Source organism: Physeter macrocephalus, chromosome 11 (genome assembly GCF_002837175.3).
Source record: "Physeter macrocephalus isolate SW-GA chromosome 11, ASM283717v5, whole genome shotgun sequence".
NCBI classification, from domain to species: Eukaryota; Metazoa; Chordata; class Mammalia; order Artiodactyla; family Physeteridae; genus Physeter; species Physeter macrocephalus.
The window spans coordinates 132,006,161-132,024,693 of NC_041224.1; the positions used below are offsets into that span (position 1 = coordinate 132,006,161).

General features: G+C 36.9%; 2 protein-coding genes across 3 annotated transcripts in view; one reads left to right on the top strand and one right to left on the bottom strand.

Annotated features, from left to right (window-relative positions):
* Nucleotides 1-18,533, bottom strand: part of POLE2 (DNA polymerase epsilon 2, accessory subunit) — a 95,658-nt gene that overhangs the window by 48,719 nt on the left and 28,406 nt on the right. The gene's annotated exons all lie outside the window — the stretch shown is intronic.
* KLHDC1 (kelch domain containing 1) overlaps nt 1-18,533 on the top strand; it is a 47,368-nt gene that overhangs the window by 9,728 nt on the left and 19,107 nt on the right. For both annotated transcript variants that reach the window (XM_055088408.1, XM_024118308.3), the window contains exons 2-7: nt 1,659-1,729; nt 2,205-2,322; nt 2,761-2,879; nt 12,628-12,706; nt 14,555-14,638; nt 18,299-18,382. In XM_055088408.1, the coding sequence (XP_054944383.1) occupies nt 1,659-1,729; nt 2,205-2,322; nt 2,761-2,879; nt 12,628-12,706; nt 14,555-14,638; nt 18,299-18,382 (555 nt within the window). The remainder of the gene's footprint in view (nt 1-1,658; nt 1,730-2,204; nt 2,323-2,760; nt 2,880-12,627; nt 12,707-14,554; nt 14,639-18,298; nt 18,383-18,533) is intronic.

Consider the following 18,533-nt stretch of genomic DNA (forward strand, 5'->3'; position numbering starts at 1 on the left):
TATATATTCCATCTCTCTGGGCTATGTTTCTGGATTAATCAGTTCACTAGTTCTCTTTTTTTAGGGTGACCTTGACAAAAGCAGTTTTAGTGGAATGAGTCTGGATTGATTAGTCTGGACTGATGAAATAATGAGAGGTGAAGCAATGGAGACTTCTACTATAGTTAACTCAGTATGGAAATTTTGTTGTGAAGGGAGCAGAGACATAAGAGAAAGAGTTATGGGAGAGTTGGGGTTTTTTTTTGTTTTTTCAAGATGAGTTATACTAAGGCATGTTTAGGTATTGATAGGAGTGATCTAGTAGAGAAGGAAACTTGATAATGTAGAAGAGAAGGGATAATTTAGGAATGAAATTGCTGAAAGAGTAAGAAGGAAACTGAAAGAAGACTGGAGCATAATGACTAAAGGCAAGAAGAACTTTGGAGTGATAGCAGGTACCATATAGCACAGAACCATAAGGATTTTAGACTATCCTGAAAGCAACAGGGAAGCATTGAAGGGACTTAAGCAGAATAATAACAGAATCCATTTTCATACTGTTTCTGTTGTAATGGTGTACGCATGAGACTACTAGAGCCTGATGCCATTAAACTTTAGAATCAAGCAATTATAATCTCCCTTTCTTAACAGTTATTTACTTAGCCATGTAATATGGTTTCCTCAGTCAGACATGAGTGGAAGTTTCCTTGGAATTAATATAATGGTTTTCTGCTGTGTGTGTGTGTGTGTGGAGGGGGGGCGGGAGAGAGAGAGAGAGAGAGAGAGAGAGAGGCATAGACAGACCTGGTAGCCAAGATACTATTTAAAAAATTTAACTAACATAGCAATGAGAAAATTAGCTAACTCTGCTTAGCATGTTAATAATTTATGCATCATACAGTCTTAGAAATTCTTAAACTGACATCTTTTACAACTAGCTATTTTTGAGTTATTTTATAGATTCTAAGTAATCATGATAGATTTATGTAAGGATTTGTTTTAACCCCTAAGTTTTTAAACTTAACATAAAGAAAATTATTATTCTAATTTTTCTTTTCATCATAAATATCAGAATGTACTATTCTGTTTATGTTATCGGCTTCTTTAGAGATTATTCAGATTCTGAGTTTTCATTTTGACTAGCTAAATTTATCTTGATCCTTAGATTCTATATTTAATGAATATCTAACACTATGCTTGCACATAGTAGGCACTCAAAAAATATGTTTAGTGAATCAAGGTATATGATACAGTGCTCTTAGTTATACTTTAAGTTTCCTTTCTTAACTCCTTCCCTTCACCCAAAATACGTTGCCCTTTTTTGATACTCCTTTTCTTCCTGGCTTCACATTCTTCAGTATTCTGCTGTAATGTTATTGTTTTGCTATTTTCTCTTACTTGAAATTCCTTGTAAGGTTTAACTACCCTGAGTCTTTTCTTTAGACTCATGTACTTTCTATTTTGTATTCTAACCCTTATTGTTTGCCCACTTTCTCTTTGAAAATGTCTCTTCCCCTTCTCTTTAGATCTATCTTTATTTCTGTTGAAAAAGTCATCTTTGAGGCTGTTTATGGTTTTGTGTTTTGTACTATTTCCATTGCAGTTTTCCCATCCTGAGGAACTATTTAGTTGTTACTTTGTAATTAATAAACATAATTCTATGTATTCTGTGTTTTTAGTCTATTGAAGACAATGAAGTATATTTGCCTAATGATGAGATTTGGACCTATGAGATTGATAGTGGGTTGTGGTAAGTAACTTTAAATTGCAGAATGTCCAGTCTTAATATCTGTTATAACTGCTGTCATAGCCCACAGGGAGTCTGAGACCATACTTAGAATGTGCTGCAACATTATATTGTCTCCCTTTCCTTTTCTTTCAATGCTTTATTCCCTCTGGCTGTTTCTTTCCCCAACTCGCTACCTCTCTCCATTCTTTGTCCTCTACTATTCCTCTCAAGACTAAGGCTGTTTCTGAAAACTTTGCTTTGTTCTACTAACTAATGCCCAATTCTGGTGACATGTGAAGATTTTGTAACTTTTTTTTCCCCAGTAGGTTGAAAAATCTTTACCATGGATCTTCTTACAGTTTTTACAGTATTGGCTACCATTATATCTTGTAATTGTCAGTGACAGTTTTCATTGAAAAAGTACTCATGGAGTTCAAAGGGAATTTTAATTTGCTTTTCTGGAAAGTTATGGAATTCCACGTTATTCTTGCTGCAGGACCATGCACCTCATGGAAGGAGAACTCCCTACCTCCATGTCAGGAAGTTGCGGTGCTTGCATTAATGGAAAGCTATACGTTTTTGGAGGATATGATGACAAAGGATACAGCAATCGAGTAATTTCTTTTTTCAATTCAGGAGCGCAGAAAAATGTAATGTTTAATGTGTCACTTCATCTCACAAGTTTACGAATGTATTTTACAAAGAAGACATATGTAGAAAAGCTTGAGCTTATGATGATAAGGTTTTAAAGATAGGGTGAAAATGCAGCATCGTGCTCCTCTCTTCTGCCATGTCTTTCTGCTTCAGAATTAACTACGTACTTAGTTGATATTCATAGGGCAAGAGCATGATGGGAAAAGATCCATTTCAGTATTTTTCATATATCATTTTTGCTTCTAAAACATAGTCCCATTTTCATTAGCTCTACAATTAAAATTTTTACCTTTTAAAAATGAAAAAGTAATATTATTAATTTTGGATCACATATCCCTGTGACATACGTTTAATTTTCCAATGTCCTGTCTGCTAATGGTGTTCTCCTCTTTTAAAAGCTTTATTTTGTTAATTTGCGAACAAGAGATGGAACCTATGTTTGGGAAAAAATCACCAACTTTGAAGGTCAGCCACCCACACCACGTGATAAACTTTCCTGCTGGGTATATAAAGACAGGTAATGCAGCAAGACGATCTCATTAACTGCACTCAAGTAAGGATTACAGCTTGTGACCAAAATAGAGAAAACTTGAAAGTCTGAGATTTTTTTCAAGATAGTTACAAACTTGTTTTGACATTGATGTTAAAGGCAGTTTTGAACCCTGGATAAGAGCCAGGTCATAAGAATAAACATAGTGGAAGCAGCTATTTGGTTTTTAAAAATTCGTTACTTTATTAATTTTCTGAATCGTTAATACAGTTACATGGTTCAAAAATCAAAACCATATTAAAAAGGATACAATGAAAAGTCTGGCTCCCACTCCTGTCCCCATCCATGCTGTTCCCACCCTCCACATGCACAAATAGCTACTTTTATTAATATCTTTTATATTTTTATAGCAATGGTTCTCAAACTTGTCTGCCATAGAAATAATCTGGGGATCTTTTAAGAAGACCTGAAGCCCAGGTGATACCCCAGAACTAATCAAATTACAATCACTGGGGGTATGATTTTTTTTTTTTTTTTGCGGTACGTGGGCCTCTCACTGTTGTGGCCTCTCCCGTTGCGGAGCACAGGCTCCGGACGCGCAGGCTCAGCGGCCACGGCTCACGGGCCTAGCCGCTCCGCGGCATGTGGGATCTTCCCGGACCGGGGCACGAACCCAAACCCGTGTCCCCTGCATCGGCAGGCGGACTCTCAACCACTGCGCCACCAGGGAAGCCCTAGGGGTGGAGGGGGTATGATTTTTTTAAGCTCCTCAGGTGATTCCAAGTGCAGGCAAGTTTGGGAACAACTGCCATCCCTGTGACTTTATGCAAATAGAAGCAAATACATAGGTACGTGCTCTTCTCTTCCTCCTCCTTAACGCAAGTATCGGTGTACTCCGTACACTATTCTGCACCCTGCTGCTTCCTTTTTTTCTTTGAGGGGGCCATGCCACACGGCATATGGGAATTGTAGTTCCCCAACCAGGGATCGAACCCTCACCCCCTGCACTGGAAGTATGGTGTCTTAACCACTGGACTTCTTTTAGTCAACAGTATACCATGGGGAACTTTCATCTTTCTGTATCTCTAGTTAGAACCTTTCCCATATAGATGGCGCAACACTTAGATTAAATGAATGTCTTTGTGTATATATACATATAATTGCAGATCTGTTTTTTGGATAAAATTCCAGAATTTTATTTCTGGTCAAAGGGTAATACATTTATAATTGTGATAAATGTTTATTTTGCTAGGGTTGCTGTAACAGAGTTCTATAAACTGAATAATTTAAACAACAGAAATGTATTGTCTCATAGTCTGGAGGCTAGGAGTCTGAGATCAAGGTGTCAGCAGAGTTGGTTCATTCTCTGGGTTTTGAGAAAGAATCTGTTTTATGCCTTTCCCCAGCTTCTGGTGATTTGTTGGCAACCTTTGGTGTGTTGAAGCAACACTCTGATCTCTGCCTTCATAGTCACATAGCATTCTCTCTGTGCACTTGTCTGTCTCCAAATTTTCCCTTTTTGTAAGAATACCAGTCATATTGGATTAGGACCTACCCTCATGACTTCATTTTAACTTGATTGCCTCTATAAGGACCCTGTCTCTAAATAAGGTCACATTCTTTTTTTTATTATTCTTATGTTTTTATTTCTAGAAAGTATAATTGTTTTGCCTTCTTAATTGCAGTAATTCCTACTCTGCTTTATTCAATATTCAGTTTATTTTAAAAAATCTCTTTTTAAACTGCAGGGGGCACTTATAATAATTAAGATGGAGGGTGTTAAGTTTTAAAAAACAATCAGTTTAAATAATACACATTTATATTTTCAATACAAAAGGCAGACATTAAAATTTGACAATATATTTTATAATTCTCAAAAAGCGTATCAGAATTCCAGAGGGTAAGGAATAAGATTATCTTGGTCATGAAAAGGTACATGGATCAAAATACTCTCTAGAATATGAGAATTTGGAAAGGAAAATCTTAAACCTTTGAATTGTGGATTAATCAGATTTAAAGAGAAACCAACTATGATTATGCTGTTGTTGCTTTCTCTGACCGTACAAATTGATAACCATTAGTACTCTGCTTTGAGTAGCCAATAATGTCACATTCTAAATACAGGGGATTAGGACTTCTATATATGAATTTTGTGGGGGACACAATTCAATCCATAAGATTGGATTTTGCCAACTTTTCCTCCAATAAAGTTGTGCTGTTTTGTGTTGTCAGTAATGGAGTGCCTCTTTGTGCACAGCCTTGCCAAGAATTTTCAGGCAAACTTAGATGTTTTTGGCCAAATTGATAGGTGAAACGTGATGCCTCAGTCTTATTTTAATTTTCACATATTTAAGGACAATTTTTATTTCTTTTTCTCTGAACTGAAAAATAAATCCTTTGCTAATTATTTTTTATTTGATTTTTGGCATTTATAATCTTGATTTCTAGGAGTTATTTATGTATAAAGAGATTAGTGTTTGACTGTGACATGTGAAAATATATATTTTTAAAATTTATTTTGTTTTTGCTGTGTTGGGTCTTCGTTTCTGTGCGAGGGCTTTCTCTATTTGTGGCAAGCGGGGGCCACTCTTCATCGCGGTGCGCGGGCCTCTCACTATCATGGCCTCTCTTGTTGTGGAGCACAGGCTCCAGACGCGCAGGCTCAGTAGTTGTGGCTCACGGGCCTAGTTGCTCCACGGCATGTGGGATCCTCCCAGACCAGGGCTTGAACCCGTGTCCCCTGCATTAGCAGGCAGATTCTCAACCACTGCACCTCCAGGGAAGCCCTGAAAATATTTTTTCCAGGTTGTCATTTGTCTTTTGACTTTGCATAAAGTGTGTTTTGCATGTATTAAACAGCTTCTTAAAGCTGTTATTTAGGTAAATTTATCAGTAATTTCTTTTCTGGCTCTTGACTTTGAGTCAATTGCAAAGGTTTTTTCCATTCCCAGATTATAAACTAATTCTCACATATTTTCCTCTAGTACTTTTGTTATTTTAAAAAACCTGGGAGGGATTCCCTGGAGGTCCAGTGGTTAGGACTCCACACTTTCACTGCTGAGGGCACGGGTTTGATCCCTGGTCGGGGAACTAAGATCCTGCAAGCCATGTGACACAGCCAAAAGAAAAAGAACCAGTAAAAACCTGTGAATGGTATGAGATATGAATCCAAGTTTATCTTTTATTATTTAGTTTTTAAATTTTATAACTGGTGGTTTGTACCTTTTCATCCCTTCACTATTTCACCCATACCCCACCCATCCCCTCTAGCAACCACTAGTTCGTTCTCTGTATCTGTTTTTTCATATTTGTTCTTTGTTTTTATTTTTACATTCTACATGTAAGTGAAAACATGTAGTATTTGTTTTTCTCTGATTTATTTCACTTAGCATAATATCCTCTGAGTCCATCCATGTTGTCACAAATGGCAAAATTTCATTCTTTTTTATGGCTGAGTAATATTTCAGTGTGTGTGTGTGTGTGTGTGTGTGTGTGTGTGTACATACATACACACCACATCTTCTTTATCCATTCATCTGTTGATGGACACAGGTTGCTTCCATATCTTGGCTATTGTAAATAATGCTGCAATGAACATTGGGGTGTGTATATCTTTTTGAATAAGTGTTTTCATTTTATTTGGTTAAATAGGAGTGGCATTGCTGGATGGTATGGTAGTTCTATTTTTAATTTTTTGAGGAACCTCCATACTGTTTTCTATAGTGGTTGTGTCAATTTACATTCCCACCAAAAATGCATGAAAGTTTCCTTTTCTCCACATCTGTGCCAACACTTGTTATTTCTTGTCCTTTTGATAATAGCCATTCTGACAGGTATAAGGTGACATCTCATTGTGGTTTGGGTTTGCATTTCCCTGACGATTAGTGATACTGAGCATCTTTTCATCTGTCTGTTGGACAGATGAAACTGTCCAACAGACAGTTAAATCTGTATGTGTTCTTTGGAAAAATGTCTATTCAGGTCTTTTTCCCATTTTTTAACTGGGTTGTTTTTTTTTAACTGATACTGAGTTGTTTGAGTTCCTTATATATTTTGTATATTAGCCCCTAGTGGGCATATCATTTGCAAATATCTTCTCCCATTCAGTAGGTTGCCTTTTGTTTTATTGATGGTTTCTTTTGCTGTACAAAAGCTTTTTAGTTTGTTGTGATCCCATTTGCTTATTTTTTTGCTTTTGTTGCCCTTGCAAGAGGAGACAGATCCAAAAAAATATTGCTAAGGCTGATTTCAAAGAGTGTACTGCCTAAGTTTTCTTCTAGGGGTTTTATAGTATCAAGCCTATGCTTAAGTCTTTAATGCCTTTTGAGTTTATTTTTGTATATAGTGTGAGAAAATGGTCTAGTTTAATTCTTTTATAAGTAGCTGTAAGTTTTCCCAACACCACTCATTGAAGAGACTGTTTTTTCTCCATTGTATATTCTTATGTTGTAGATTAACTGAGCATATGTTCATGGGTTTACTTCTGGGCTCTCTATTCTGTTTCATTGATCTATGTGTCTATTTTTGTACCAGTACCTTACTGTTTTTATTACTGTAGCTTTGTAGTATAGTTTGAAACCAGGGACCATGATACATTTAGCTTTGTTCTTCTTTCTCAAGATTATTTTGGCTATTTGGAGTCTTTTGTGGTTCCATAAAAATTTTAGGATTATTTGTTCTAGCTCTGTGAAAAAAATGCCATCAGTATTTTGATAAGGATTGCATTGAATCTGTAGATTGCTTTGGGTAGTATGGACATTTTAACAATATTAATTCTTCCAATCCATGAACATGAAATATCTTTCCACTTATTCATGTCATCTTCAGTTTCTTTCATCAGTGCCTTATAGTTTCAGAGTACAGGTCTTTCACCTTTTTGGTTAAATTTATTCCTAGGTATTTTATTTGTTTTGATGCAATTGTAAATGGAATTATTTTCTTGATTTCTGTCTCTGATAGTTCATTATTAGTGTATAGAAATGCAACTGATTTATGTCTATTAATTTTGTGTCCTGTAACTTTATTGAATTCATTTATTAGTTTTTATAGTTTTTTGGTGGACTCTTTAGAGTATTCTATATATAGAATCATGTCATCTGCAAATAGTGACAGTTTTATTCCTTCCCTTCCAATTTGGATGCTTTTTATTTCTTTTTCTTCTCTGATTGCTGTGGCTAGGATCTCCAATATTATGTTAAGTAAAAAAGGCTGCATCCTTGTATTGTTCCTGATCTTAGAGGAAATGCTTTCGGCTTTTCACCATTGACTATGATGTTAGCTGTGGGTTTGTCAAAAATGGCCTTTATTGTACTGATGTATGTTCCTTCTCTACCCACTTTGTTGAGAGTTTTTGTCATGAATCGATGTTGGATTTTGTCAAATGCTTTTTCTGTAGCTATTGAGTTGATTGTGTGATTTTTATCCTTCATTTGTTAATGTGGTGTGTCATGTTGATTGATTTGTGGATACTGAACCATCCTTGCATTCTTGGGATAAATCCCACTTGATCATTGTGTATGATCCTTTTAACATATTGTTGAATTCAGTTTGCTAGTGTTTTGTTGAAGATTTGTGTATCTATGTTCACCAGGGATGTTAGCCTGTAAGTTTCTTTTTTTGTAGTGTCTTTTTCTGATTTTGGTATCAAGGTAATGCTGGCCTTGTAGAATGGGTTTGGAAATTTTCTCTCCTCTTCAATTTTTTTGGAATAGTTTGAGAAGGATAGGTGTTAAATCTTCTTTGAAGGTATGATAGAATTCATTTGTGAAGCCATCTGGTCCTGGACTTTTGTTTTTTGGGAGTTTTTTTGATTACTGATCAATTTTATTGCTAGTAGTCAGTCTGTTCAGATTTTCTATTTCTTCCTCATTCAATCTTGGGAGATTGTATGTTTCTAGGAGTTTATCCAGTTCTAGGTTGTTCATTTTTTTGGCTTATAATTGTTCATAGTAATCTCTTATGATTTGTATTTCTGTGGTGTTGGTTATAACTTCTCTTTTATTTCTGATTTTATTTGGGTCTTCTCTCATTCTTTATTGATGAGTCTGACTAAAAATTTTTCAATTTTGTGTATCTTTACAAAGAACCAGCTCTTATTTTCATTGATCTTTTCTATTAGTTTTTTAAATCTCTATTTTATTTATTTCTTCTCTGATCTTTGTTATTTCTTTCTTTCTGCTGACTTTGGGCCTTGTTTGTTCTTCTTTTTCTAATTCTTTTAGGTGGGTCATATGGTAATTCTATGGTCAACTTTTTTTAAAATTTAATTTAATTTATTATTTATTTATTTATTTTTAGCTGTGTTGGGTCTTCGTTGCTGCGTGTGGGCTTTCTCTAGTTGTGGCGAGCGGGGGCTACTCTTCGTTGTGGTGCGTGGGGTTCTCGTTGTGGTGGCTTCTTTTGTTGTGGAGCACAGGCACTAGGCGCATGGGCTTCAGTAGTTGTGGCTCATGGGCTTTAAAGCGCAGGCTCAGTAGTTGTGGCGCACAGGCTTAGTTGCTCTGCGGCATGTGGGATCTTCCTGGACCAGGGCTCGAACCTGTGTCCCCTGCATTGGCAGGTGGATTCTTAACCACTGCGCCACCAGGGAGGCCTCTATGTTCAACATTTTGAGGAGAACCAAACTGTTTTCCACAGTAACAATGCCGTGTTATATTCCCACTATAAAGGTTCCAATTTTCTACATTCTCACCAACTCTTGCTATTTTCTTTGTTTTCTGTTTGTTTGTTTGTTTTATAATTGCCATTGTAATGGGTGTGAAGTGATATCCATTGTGGTTTTGATTTGTATTTCCCCAGTGACTAATGATGTTGACCATCTTTTCCTGTGCTTATTGGCCATTTGTATATCTTCTTTGGAGAAATGTCTATTCTAGTCCTTTGCCCATTTTTTAAAAATTGGATTGTTTTATCTTTTTGTTATTGAGTTGTAGGAATTCTTTACATATTCTGGATAGTAAACCCTTATCAGATATATGTAGTTTTCTTGTTGTGTTTTTGTCTGGCTTCAGTTTCAGTATAATGCTGGCCTCATTGAATGAGTTAGGAAGTGTTCCCTCCTTCTCAGTATTTTTAAATGTTTGAGATGGGTTGGTATTAATTCTTCTTGAAATATTTGATAGAATTCACCACTGAAGCCATCTGGTCCTGGGCTTTTCTTTGTTGGGAGGTTTTTGGATTACTGATTCAGTCTCTTTACTTATTATATGTTTATTCAGATTTTTTATTTCTTCATGAGCCCCTTTTGGAAATGTGTGTCTTTCCAGGAATTTTTTATTTCATCTAGTTTATACAGTCTGTTGGTATGCAGTTTTTTGGTATTCTCTTATGATACTTTTTATTTCTGTCTGTTATTTTTGGCTGTGTTGGGTCTTCGTTGCTGCATGCAGGCTTTCTCTAGTTGAAACTAGTCTCTAGTTTCAATGTCCCCTCTGTCACTCCTAATTTTAGTAATTTGAGTTTTCTCTACTTTTTTTTTGTCAACCTAGCTAAAGATTTGTCAATTTGTTGATATGTTCAAAGACCCAACTTTTGGTTTTGTTGTTTCTCTCTATTGTTTTTCTATTCACCATTTTGCTTATTTCCCCTTTAATTTTTTTTTTTTTTTTTTTTTTTTTTTTGTATGCGGGCCCGTTGCGGAGCACAGGCTCCGGACGCGCAGGCTCATTGGCCATGGCTCATGGGCCCAGCTGCTCCGCGGCACGTGGGATCCTCCCAGACCGGGGCGCGAACCCGGTTCCCCTGCATCGGCAGGCAGACGCGCAACCACTGCGCCACCAGGGAAGCCCCTCCCCTTTAATTTTTATTATTTCTTTCTGTTATCTATGGGTTTAGTTTGCTTCACTTTCTAGTTCCTTGATGTGTACAGTTATATTATTGATATGAGATCTTTCTTTTTAAATTTGTGGGCATTTATAGCTATAAGATTCCCTCTGAGCACCACCTTCACAGTATTCCATAAATTTTGTATTATTCTGTTTGCATTTTCAGTCATTTCAAGGTAATTTCTAATTTCCCTTGTAATTTTTTTCACTCATTGGGTTGACAGATTTTTTTCTTTCTTTCAGCACTTTAATGACTTTATTACATTGCCTTTTGGCCTCCATTTTTCTGGTGAGAAATTCACTCATTTGTATTTATCCAGCTTGGAGTGTGCTGAGCTTCTGGGGTTGGTGGATGTATATCTTTCATCAGTTTTAGGAAGTTCTTATTAATTAACAAATATTTCTTCTACCCATGTATTTGTCTCTTTTCCTTCTGAGACTCCTATTATATGCACATTAGATCATATGATATTGTTATACAGAGCTTGGGCTCTCTTCCCCGCCTCCCACTCTTTCATTCTCTTTGTTTTAATTTGGATACTTTTTTTTACCAATTGACTTATCTTCAAGTTCACTGATCTTTTCTATTGCTATGTCCAGTTTCCTGTTATGACTATCTAATGAATTTCTTTATTTCTGACATTTTATTTTCCAATTTTTTGCATTTTCATTTCATTCTTTTTCATGGTTCCATGTCTCTGCCAAAATTACCTAGTTCTTCCTGCACATTGTCCATCTTTTACAAACTGGTCTGTTACTATTTCTACCATAGTTATTTTAAAGGCCATGTCTAATAATTCAAATATCTGGGCCACCTTGGAGTCAGCTTATATTGACTCTGTCCTCGCTTGATCATGGGTCACTTTTTTTTGCCTTTTCTTATACCTTGTAATTTCTTCATCATTTGACAGACATTCTGTACGAAAGAATAGGAGTAAACAATAAAATAAATAAAATAAACAATAAAATAAAATAGACAATAAAAGTAAATGGGAATAAACAATATTTCTTTCCAGAAAAGGACATGCCCATTTTTCCTTTTTCAGGTTGCTAGAGTGGGATTTAAGTCAGTCTAATCTATAGTTGATCTGTGTTTGGGCTTTGTTGCAGCTTTAGTTTGATTCAGTTTAACCACTGGCTTCAAATGTTCTGATGCAGGACCAAGACTTTCCTTTGCTACAGCCCCATGTTTGAGCACTAGAGATTGTCTAGAGATTTTGAACAGTGCTTCACAGCTGAGTACCTACTTCTCAGAACTGTGGGAGATCTCGCCTTGTTTCATAGCCTACTTGTGTTGCTAGGGAGTTCTCTTTGCTCTCCAATCCCACTTTATACTTTCTGTACCTTGAGAGATCTCTTTCAGCATTGCCCCTCCCCCCCTGGCCTTTTGAGGGCAGCCACCCTGTATGCAATAATGGCTTGGCATGCCTCTGAGGTGTTTCTGTCAGATCTCCTGCCCAGATCCCAAACTTTAGAGTTGATAGCTCAGATTGTCTCAAGGAGAGTTGCTCAGCTCTTCTCTGCTTCCAGCTGTTGGTGACTGACCCTGAGCCCTCCTTGAAGACTATGTGAAAAAGTTGTTGAGTAGGTTCAAGCTCCCTCTGTGGCTGAGTTTCTTAAGATTCTAATTTGCTATGCCAGCCTACATGTGACTGTTAAAATTTTGGGTGGCTTCTTTTACAAACCCAATCTGTGCTGGATTCTTTCTCCTCCTGCTGTTACATCAGGGATGAAAGCAGCCATGGGCCTCTTCTCTCCTACCGGAAGCTCATCACTTTCTGGAATTAATTCATTTAGGTCTCTTTGTTCCCATAGCTCTTTGATTTTTTTTAAACTATGGTTTTGTAGTTTATATGGCTTGTTTAGGTTGTGAGAGAAATGATGTCTTCCAGCTTTCTGTGAACAGACTGAAAGTAGAACTCCTAAAGTGTGTCCTTTGTTTTGTTTTTCAGATTAATATATTTTGGTGGCTATGGGTGTAGGAGACACAATGAACTCCAAGATTGTTTTGATGTTCATGATGCGTCTTGGGTAAGAGAGTAATCCCTGTTTACATTTTCCTCTAAGTTAGTGTCACGTTACAGTCTTCAGAAATAATGAGCCCAGTTTTTCTCATTTTAATTTGCTGTAATTGATATTGTGAAAAAAATTGTATTTTCTCTCTTTTGAATTTGGGTTCAGTTGCAGACGTTTCTCTCACCTAATTATATCAGCCTTCATGGCTACTGGCAGAGTAATGTCTTTTCTGATGCCATTAATCACTTATAGCTGCTTCTGTTAGAAAACTAGTGGCTTTAGCACAACTTGGAAAAACTTTGTTCATAGGTAACCGCAGTGGCTATTGCTGACATACACCTCCTTTTAGGTACGTCCACCAGAACTATTCATAGCTCAGTCTGGCTTCTGTATGAGAGTGAGTAAGTTGGTAGTCATATTACTTTTTCTATTTATTCCTACTGGTTAGAGAATAAACTATTATTAATGAAAGAACTCATGACTTATAAAAATGAAATCTTTTAAAAACCATTGATCTGGGCTTCCCTGGTGGCTCAGTGGTTGAGAATCCACCTGCCGATGCAGGGGACACGGGTTCATGCCCCGGTCCGGGAAGATCCCACATGCTGCGGAGCGGCTGGGCCCGTGAGCCATGGCCGCTGAGCCTGCGCGTCCGGAGCCTGTGCTCCGCAACGGGAGAGGCCACAACAGTGAGAGGTCCACATACCACTAAAAACAAAAACAAACAAACAAAAAAAACCATTGATCTCACCACCAAGATACACAGTAACTCTTCAGTTTTACCTTCTACTAGCATGTGTTATTATTGTACATTATTAATGTAAAGGTATATGTACATTTCATGTATAACTCTTTGTATATGGGTATTTTAAAATTCTCCATAGTCTTTATTTAGACTATGTGGGAAATTAATACATGCTAATTAATAAAACTGAATGGTTTTTAAGTGTTAAAATGGTTTACATGGTTTTTGAGTTTTTAAAAGAAATATAATATAACTTCCCATTAATTATGTCTACTCATCAGTGAAATCTCTCATTTTTTTCTCCTCTAGTACAGTTAGGCTAATGATCATGTCCTAAAGTTTATGGTGTACAGGTAGATTTTTTCATTTAGATTCTAAACTAAGTAAATTATTTAGTTTATTTGACTTGTTTGACAAGTCCTGACAAAAATGAATGATATATTCCTGATGTATAACATAAAACTGGTACAGAGGTAAGCTAGAGTAGTGGTAGAGGATTTCAGCAATGCAGAAGATGCTAAATACAATCTAACTGCTAAATCTTTGCCTTGCCAATAGTTTCGTCTTCCTAGAAGGCAAGAGAGTGAGCATAAGTTTGATGCATAAGAACAAGGTGCTTGGTTAAGTAGAATTGATTGGAATTTTTTGGAAAAAGGAACCATTGTTCCCTAAAGTTTCTAACAGCAATGATTAGCAATTCTGAACCTGTACTTTAGGAAAAGAGATTTCCAAATGTAAATATCATTCTGTTCTCTGCAATTTTAAAAGAGATATTCCTTTGAGAGAAGTGGAAGTTTGTCAACAAGCAAAGTTATGACTCATGCAAGCAATACTACGAGAAGGAAAATTGCCAGGTGATGCTGCTGTGGCCTAGGGACCACACTTTGTGAGCCACTGGTATATACATTAGCTTTACGACTGTGGGTACACTGGTGTATGCGTTAGCTTTATGACTGTAGTTAACCCTGGTGTATGCGTTAGCTTTATGACTATGGTCACACTTAACTCTATTTCTGTAAAAGTGCCTATTATTTCACCAGTAAATATGCAGTGAAACTATAACACTAATCTAAAAATTATAAAACCTTTTAAAAATATTTTTTAAATTTATTTTTTAGGAAGAGCAGATATTCTGGGGATGGCATAACGATGTTCACATATTTGACACAAAGACACAGAGTTGGCTTCAACCAGAAATTAAAGTAAGTATTGTAAAAAGTTACCTTTATGTTTGTATGCTCATTAATACTTTTAAAATCTATTTCTTTTACTGAGTTATTGGATTTTAGTAATTGAGTTTGTTATCATATACAAAGGGGTTCTCTTATGAGAACTGTTATTAGTACTTTTTTTTAATCACATATTTTTATCCAGGCTAACTAAGGTTTTCTAGAAAAATCTAAAGAGGTGCCATCATCATTCTTTACCCACAAGTGTAATGCCCTGATTTAATAAAGTCTCTTTTAAAAAGTCCTTTCGTAACAAAGTCCATGATTTTAAAAAGCCCATGTTTCATAAACCCTTGAAATCTTAATACTCTTTCGTCTGCTAGTGAGCAAACACAAATGCACATTAGTTTAAGCCATTAAAGAATTCTCACATAGCTGGGAAGTATATTTTGAAGTGGCTCACACAGTGGAAGAGCTACAGGGACCAGGAACGTAGGAACTGGAGCCAGTTATCCAACACCATCACAATATTTGCATCTCTCTGTCGGCTTCTCCCTGCTTCTCTGTGTGCTAGCTTCATTCTGTCTACTGCAGACTGTCCAGCTCATTTAGAAGGGAATATGGCCCTAGCTACACCAGCAGATCTTTCTGTTGGTGCTGTATTCTGTCAATGTCTATATCTTTGTCCTAGAAAAGGACTCTGGCTCTACTTAGGCATGTTCCTACTCTATATCAGTCCCTGCTGCCAAGGGGATGACTGGCCAGGTCTGAGTCTCAGGTCTGTCCCTAGGGGAGCAAGGTATTGTGATTGGTCAGCTCACTGGAACTGTGCAGAATAGAATGCTGAACAGGCAAAACCAAATTTCTGTCCATTAACATGCACGTATGACTAAATTTCCTTGCAGTTCAGCTTCTGTAGATGGTAGCGAGGGAGGTTCTGTGCAAAATAGCAAGTGTTACAAGGTTTGACCCTTCTCAGCATCCTCTTTTTCCAAGCAGTGCTTTTCAGGTTTCCAGTGCTCTTCTTCCAGTGTTCTCTTCTCATTTTGGAACTGATCAACTATCAGTCGGTCATATTTGTTGATTGAATTTTCCTGCAGTCAGCATTTTAATGTTAAGATTTGTGTATTAATGAAATAAAAGCATCTTATCTCTGTTAAAGTAATTTCATATCAGAAGCAGGTGGAGAGAAATATTATTGAGACTGGATCTACTGAAACTCATCCTGGATCTCTTTCAGGCCTCTTAACGCTCTGCTCCCTTAAAGAATAAGCAAGAGTCTGGAGCTACTGCAGGCATATTTTTAGAATGTGCTCCTTGGGATAAGTGAACTGAGGTAGCTCATAATTAGTTCTTTGGACTTCAGGTCTTTCTGTTGTGACTCCTTCTCTCTCTCCTAACCTTAATCCGTACCCCTTCCCCCCTTCTGCACCAACAGCCTAATAGGCACTGACACTCTTTCAGTTAGGGTTTAACAGTATTTTCACTGTGATTTCTCTGGTTATTTCTTCAAATAAGTTCTTACATTGTTTATATTATATCTGAAGGTTTTTCTGATGTGGTTGCAGCTAGAATTTTTTCCCTTTATTTTTTAGAGACATTCTTAAATTAATTAATTGTTCCTAAATATCTGCAGCAAAAGGAAAGGTAGCATGGTAGAGTGTAAGAGTTATTGCTGTTCAAGTTGAAGAAACTGGTTGAAAAGAACTGTGTACTTTTAGATAAGCCATATAATGTCATCTGTTAAATGGAAAGTTGAAAGTGTTTTCCTACATGGGACTTTTAACCCTATGAGAGCAGTAGAGTATAATAGTGGTCTTTGGGTTATTTTCAGTATTTCAAACGACCTAATAAGCACTGTGCATTATTTACGCAGTTAGCCACACAGGCTAATGCAAATGCCATTACTTTGTTTTTGTTTGGACTGGTATGAACTCAGTTTATTCAGAAGCTTTGGTTGGATATTAAATGTATTTCATAAATAAAAAAGGAGAAAGTCAATATTTATTTCATAATGAATGTGTATATAGTAGAAGAATATTTCCAGAATTTCAGATCAGTGATGGGACAGTACAACTTTTGTTTTGTTGGAAGTGTTGGGAACTGCAACACAAATGGTTCTCTCTCATTTATTAAGTGTTGTATAGGTAATATCTGAATTATTTCTTACCATGTTGACCTCATAATTATTCAAGTAAAAAAGTCTAGGAGGTTATGATATTGGATGTAGTGCTTAAATTTCCTGTGCCCACATTCGGTAGCCAATGAGCTGAAAATGTTGGGCTCTTTCAGAACTTGGAATTAAATAGATACACAAAAGTACCCACCATGAACACATGGAAATTATGCAGAAAATTCTTCCTTCAAATCTTATTCATTAATCTACCCATTATACCCTCTCTTTTCCCACCAACCCCAAACTTCTCTGAAGAAAAGATATGCTATATTTATTCAAAGTAAAGTATAAAGAAGTATTATCAGTTAATGTGAAGAGTTTTAGTAAGAGATAAACACTGGCTTAAGCCAAGAGTGAAGTTCTTATTGTGGAATTTGAAGCATCAAGAGTTTTGGGGGGGCAGATTGATTTTTTTTTAAGTCTCTGAGATCATCACACAGTGTACTGCTCACTCATATTAATATTAACTGTGTGTGTGTGTCTCTGTGTGTGTGTGTGTGTATGAGTGAGAGAGAGAGAGAGGGAGAGAGAAGAGGGAGAGGAAAAGGGAGGGAAAGAGAGGGTGGGATGGGCAAGGGAGAGAAAGAAAATGCTTTTAAATATAATTTTATAATCTTTATATCTTAAGCTAAAATTTATGTGAAATATTTTTTCTTTTTTTTTATACATTTATTTATTTATTTATTTTGGCTGCGTTGGGTCTTCATTGCCGTGCGCAGGTTTTCTCTAGTTGCGGCGAGTGAGGGCTACTCTTCGTTGTGGTGCGCGGGCTCCTTACTGTGGTCTTCTCATTGTGGTGGCTTCTCTTGTTGTGGAGCACGGGCTCTAGGAGCCCGGGCACAGTAGTTGTGGCGCATGGGTTCAGTAGTTGTGGCGCATGGGCTTAGTTGCTCCACAGCATGTGGGATCTTTCTGGACCAGGGCTTGAACCCATGTCCCATGCACTGGCAGGCGGATTCCCAACCACTGCGCCACCAGGGAAGTCCCTGTGTGAAATCTTATTTTGCCAAATAGTGTCAGGCATTTAAGAAAAACACTTTAAAAAGTAACGATCAGGGACTTCCCTGGTGGTCCAGTGGCTAAGAATCTGCCTTCCAATGCAGGGGACATGGGTTCAATCCCTCTTTTGCTGTGGGGCAGCTAAGCCCTCGCACCACAACTACTGAGCCTGCATGCCTCAACTAGAGAGCCCGTGCGCCGCAATGAAAGATCCTGCATGCTGCAACTAAGACCCAACACAGCCCCAAAAGATAATAAATAAATAAATAAATAAATAATAAATTAGTCAATATTGTAAAAGAAAGTAAAAATCAGGGTGAATAAATGTAATTCCTTAAGAGTAGTATTTGTCTGTAATTATTACTATTGAGAACGAACTTTTGCATTAAGGTTTTGAATTAAGTTACATAGGTAATGGTAACTTAGCAGTCAAGTATTTATCATACTGAGCATAGGAATGTGACTTCATTATAGATGTTTCAAGCCTTTGCGCTCCATTTTCTGATCTCTGCTTGCAGGGTGGTGTTCCACCGCAGCCTCGAGCCGCGCATACGTGTGCAGTTCTCGGAAATAAGGGCTATATCTTTGGCGGACGTGTTTTGGTTAGTGTTTTTTATGAAAATGGTCTTTAATGTTTGATGCTTCTTACAAAAATTGATCCTTTGATTTTGTGGAATAGCTGAACATTCAAATAGTCTAGAGATTAAAATGCCATTCAATAATCACTTTTAAAAATCTTCTATTCCCCAAACG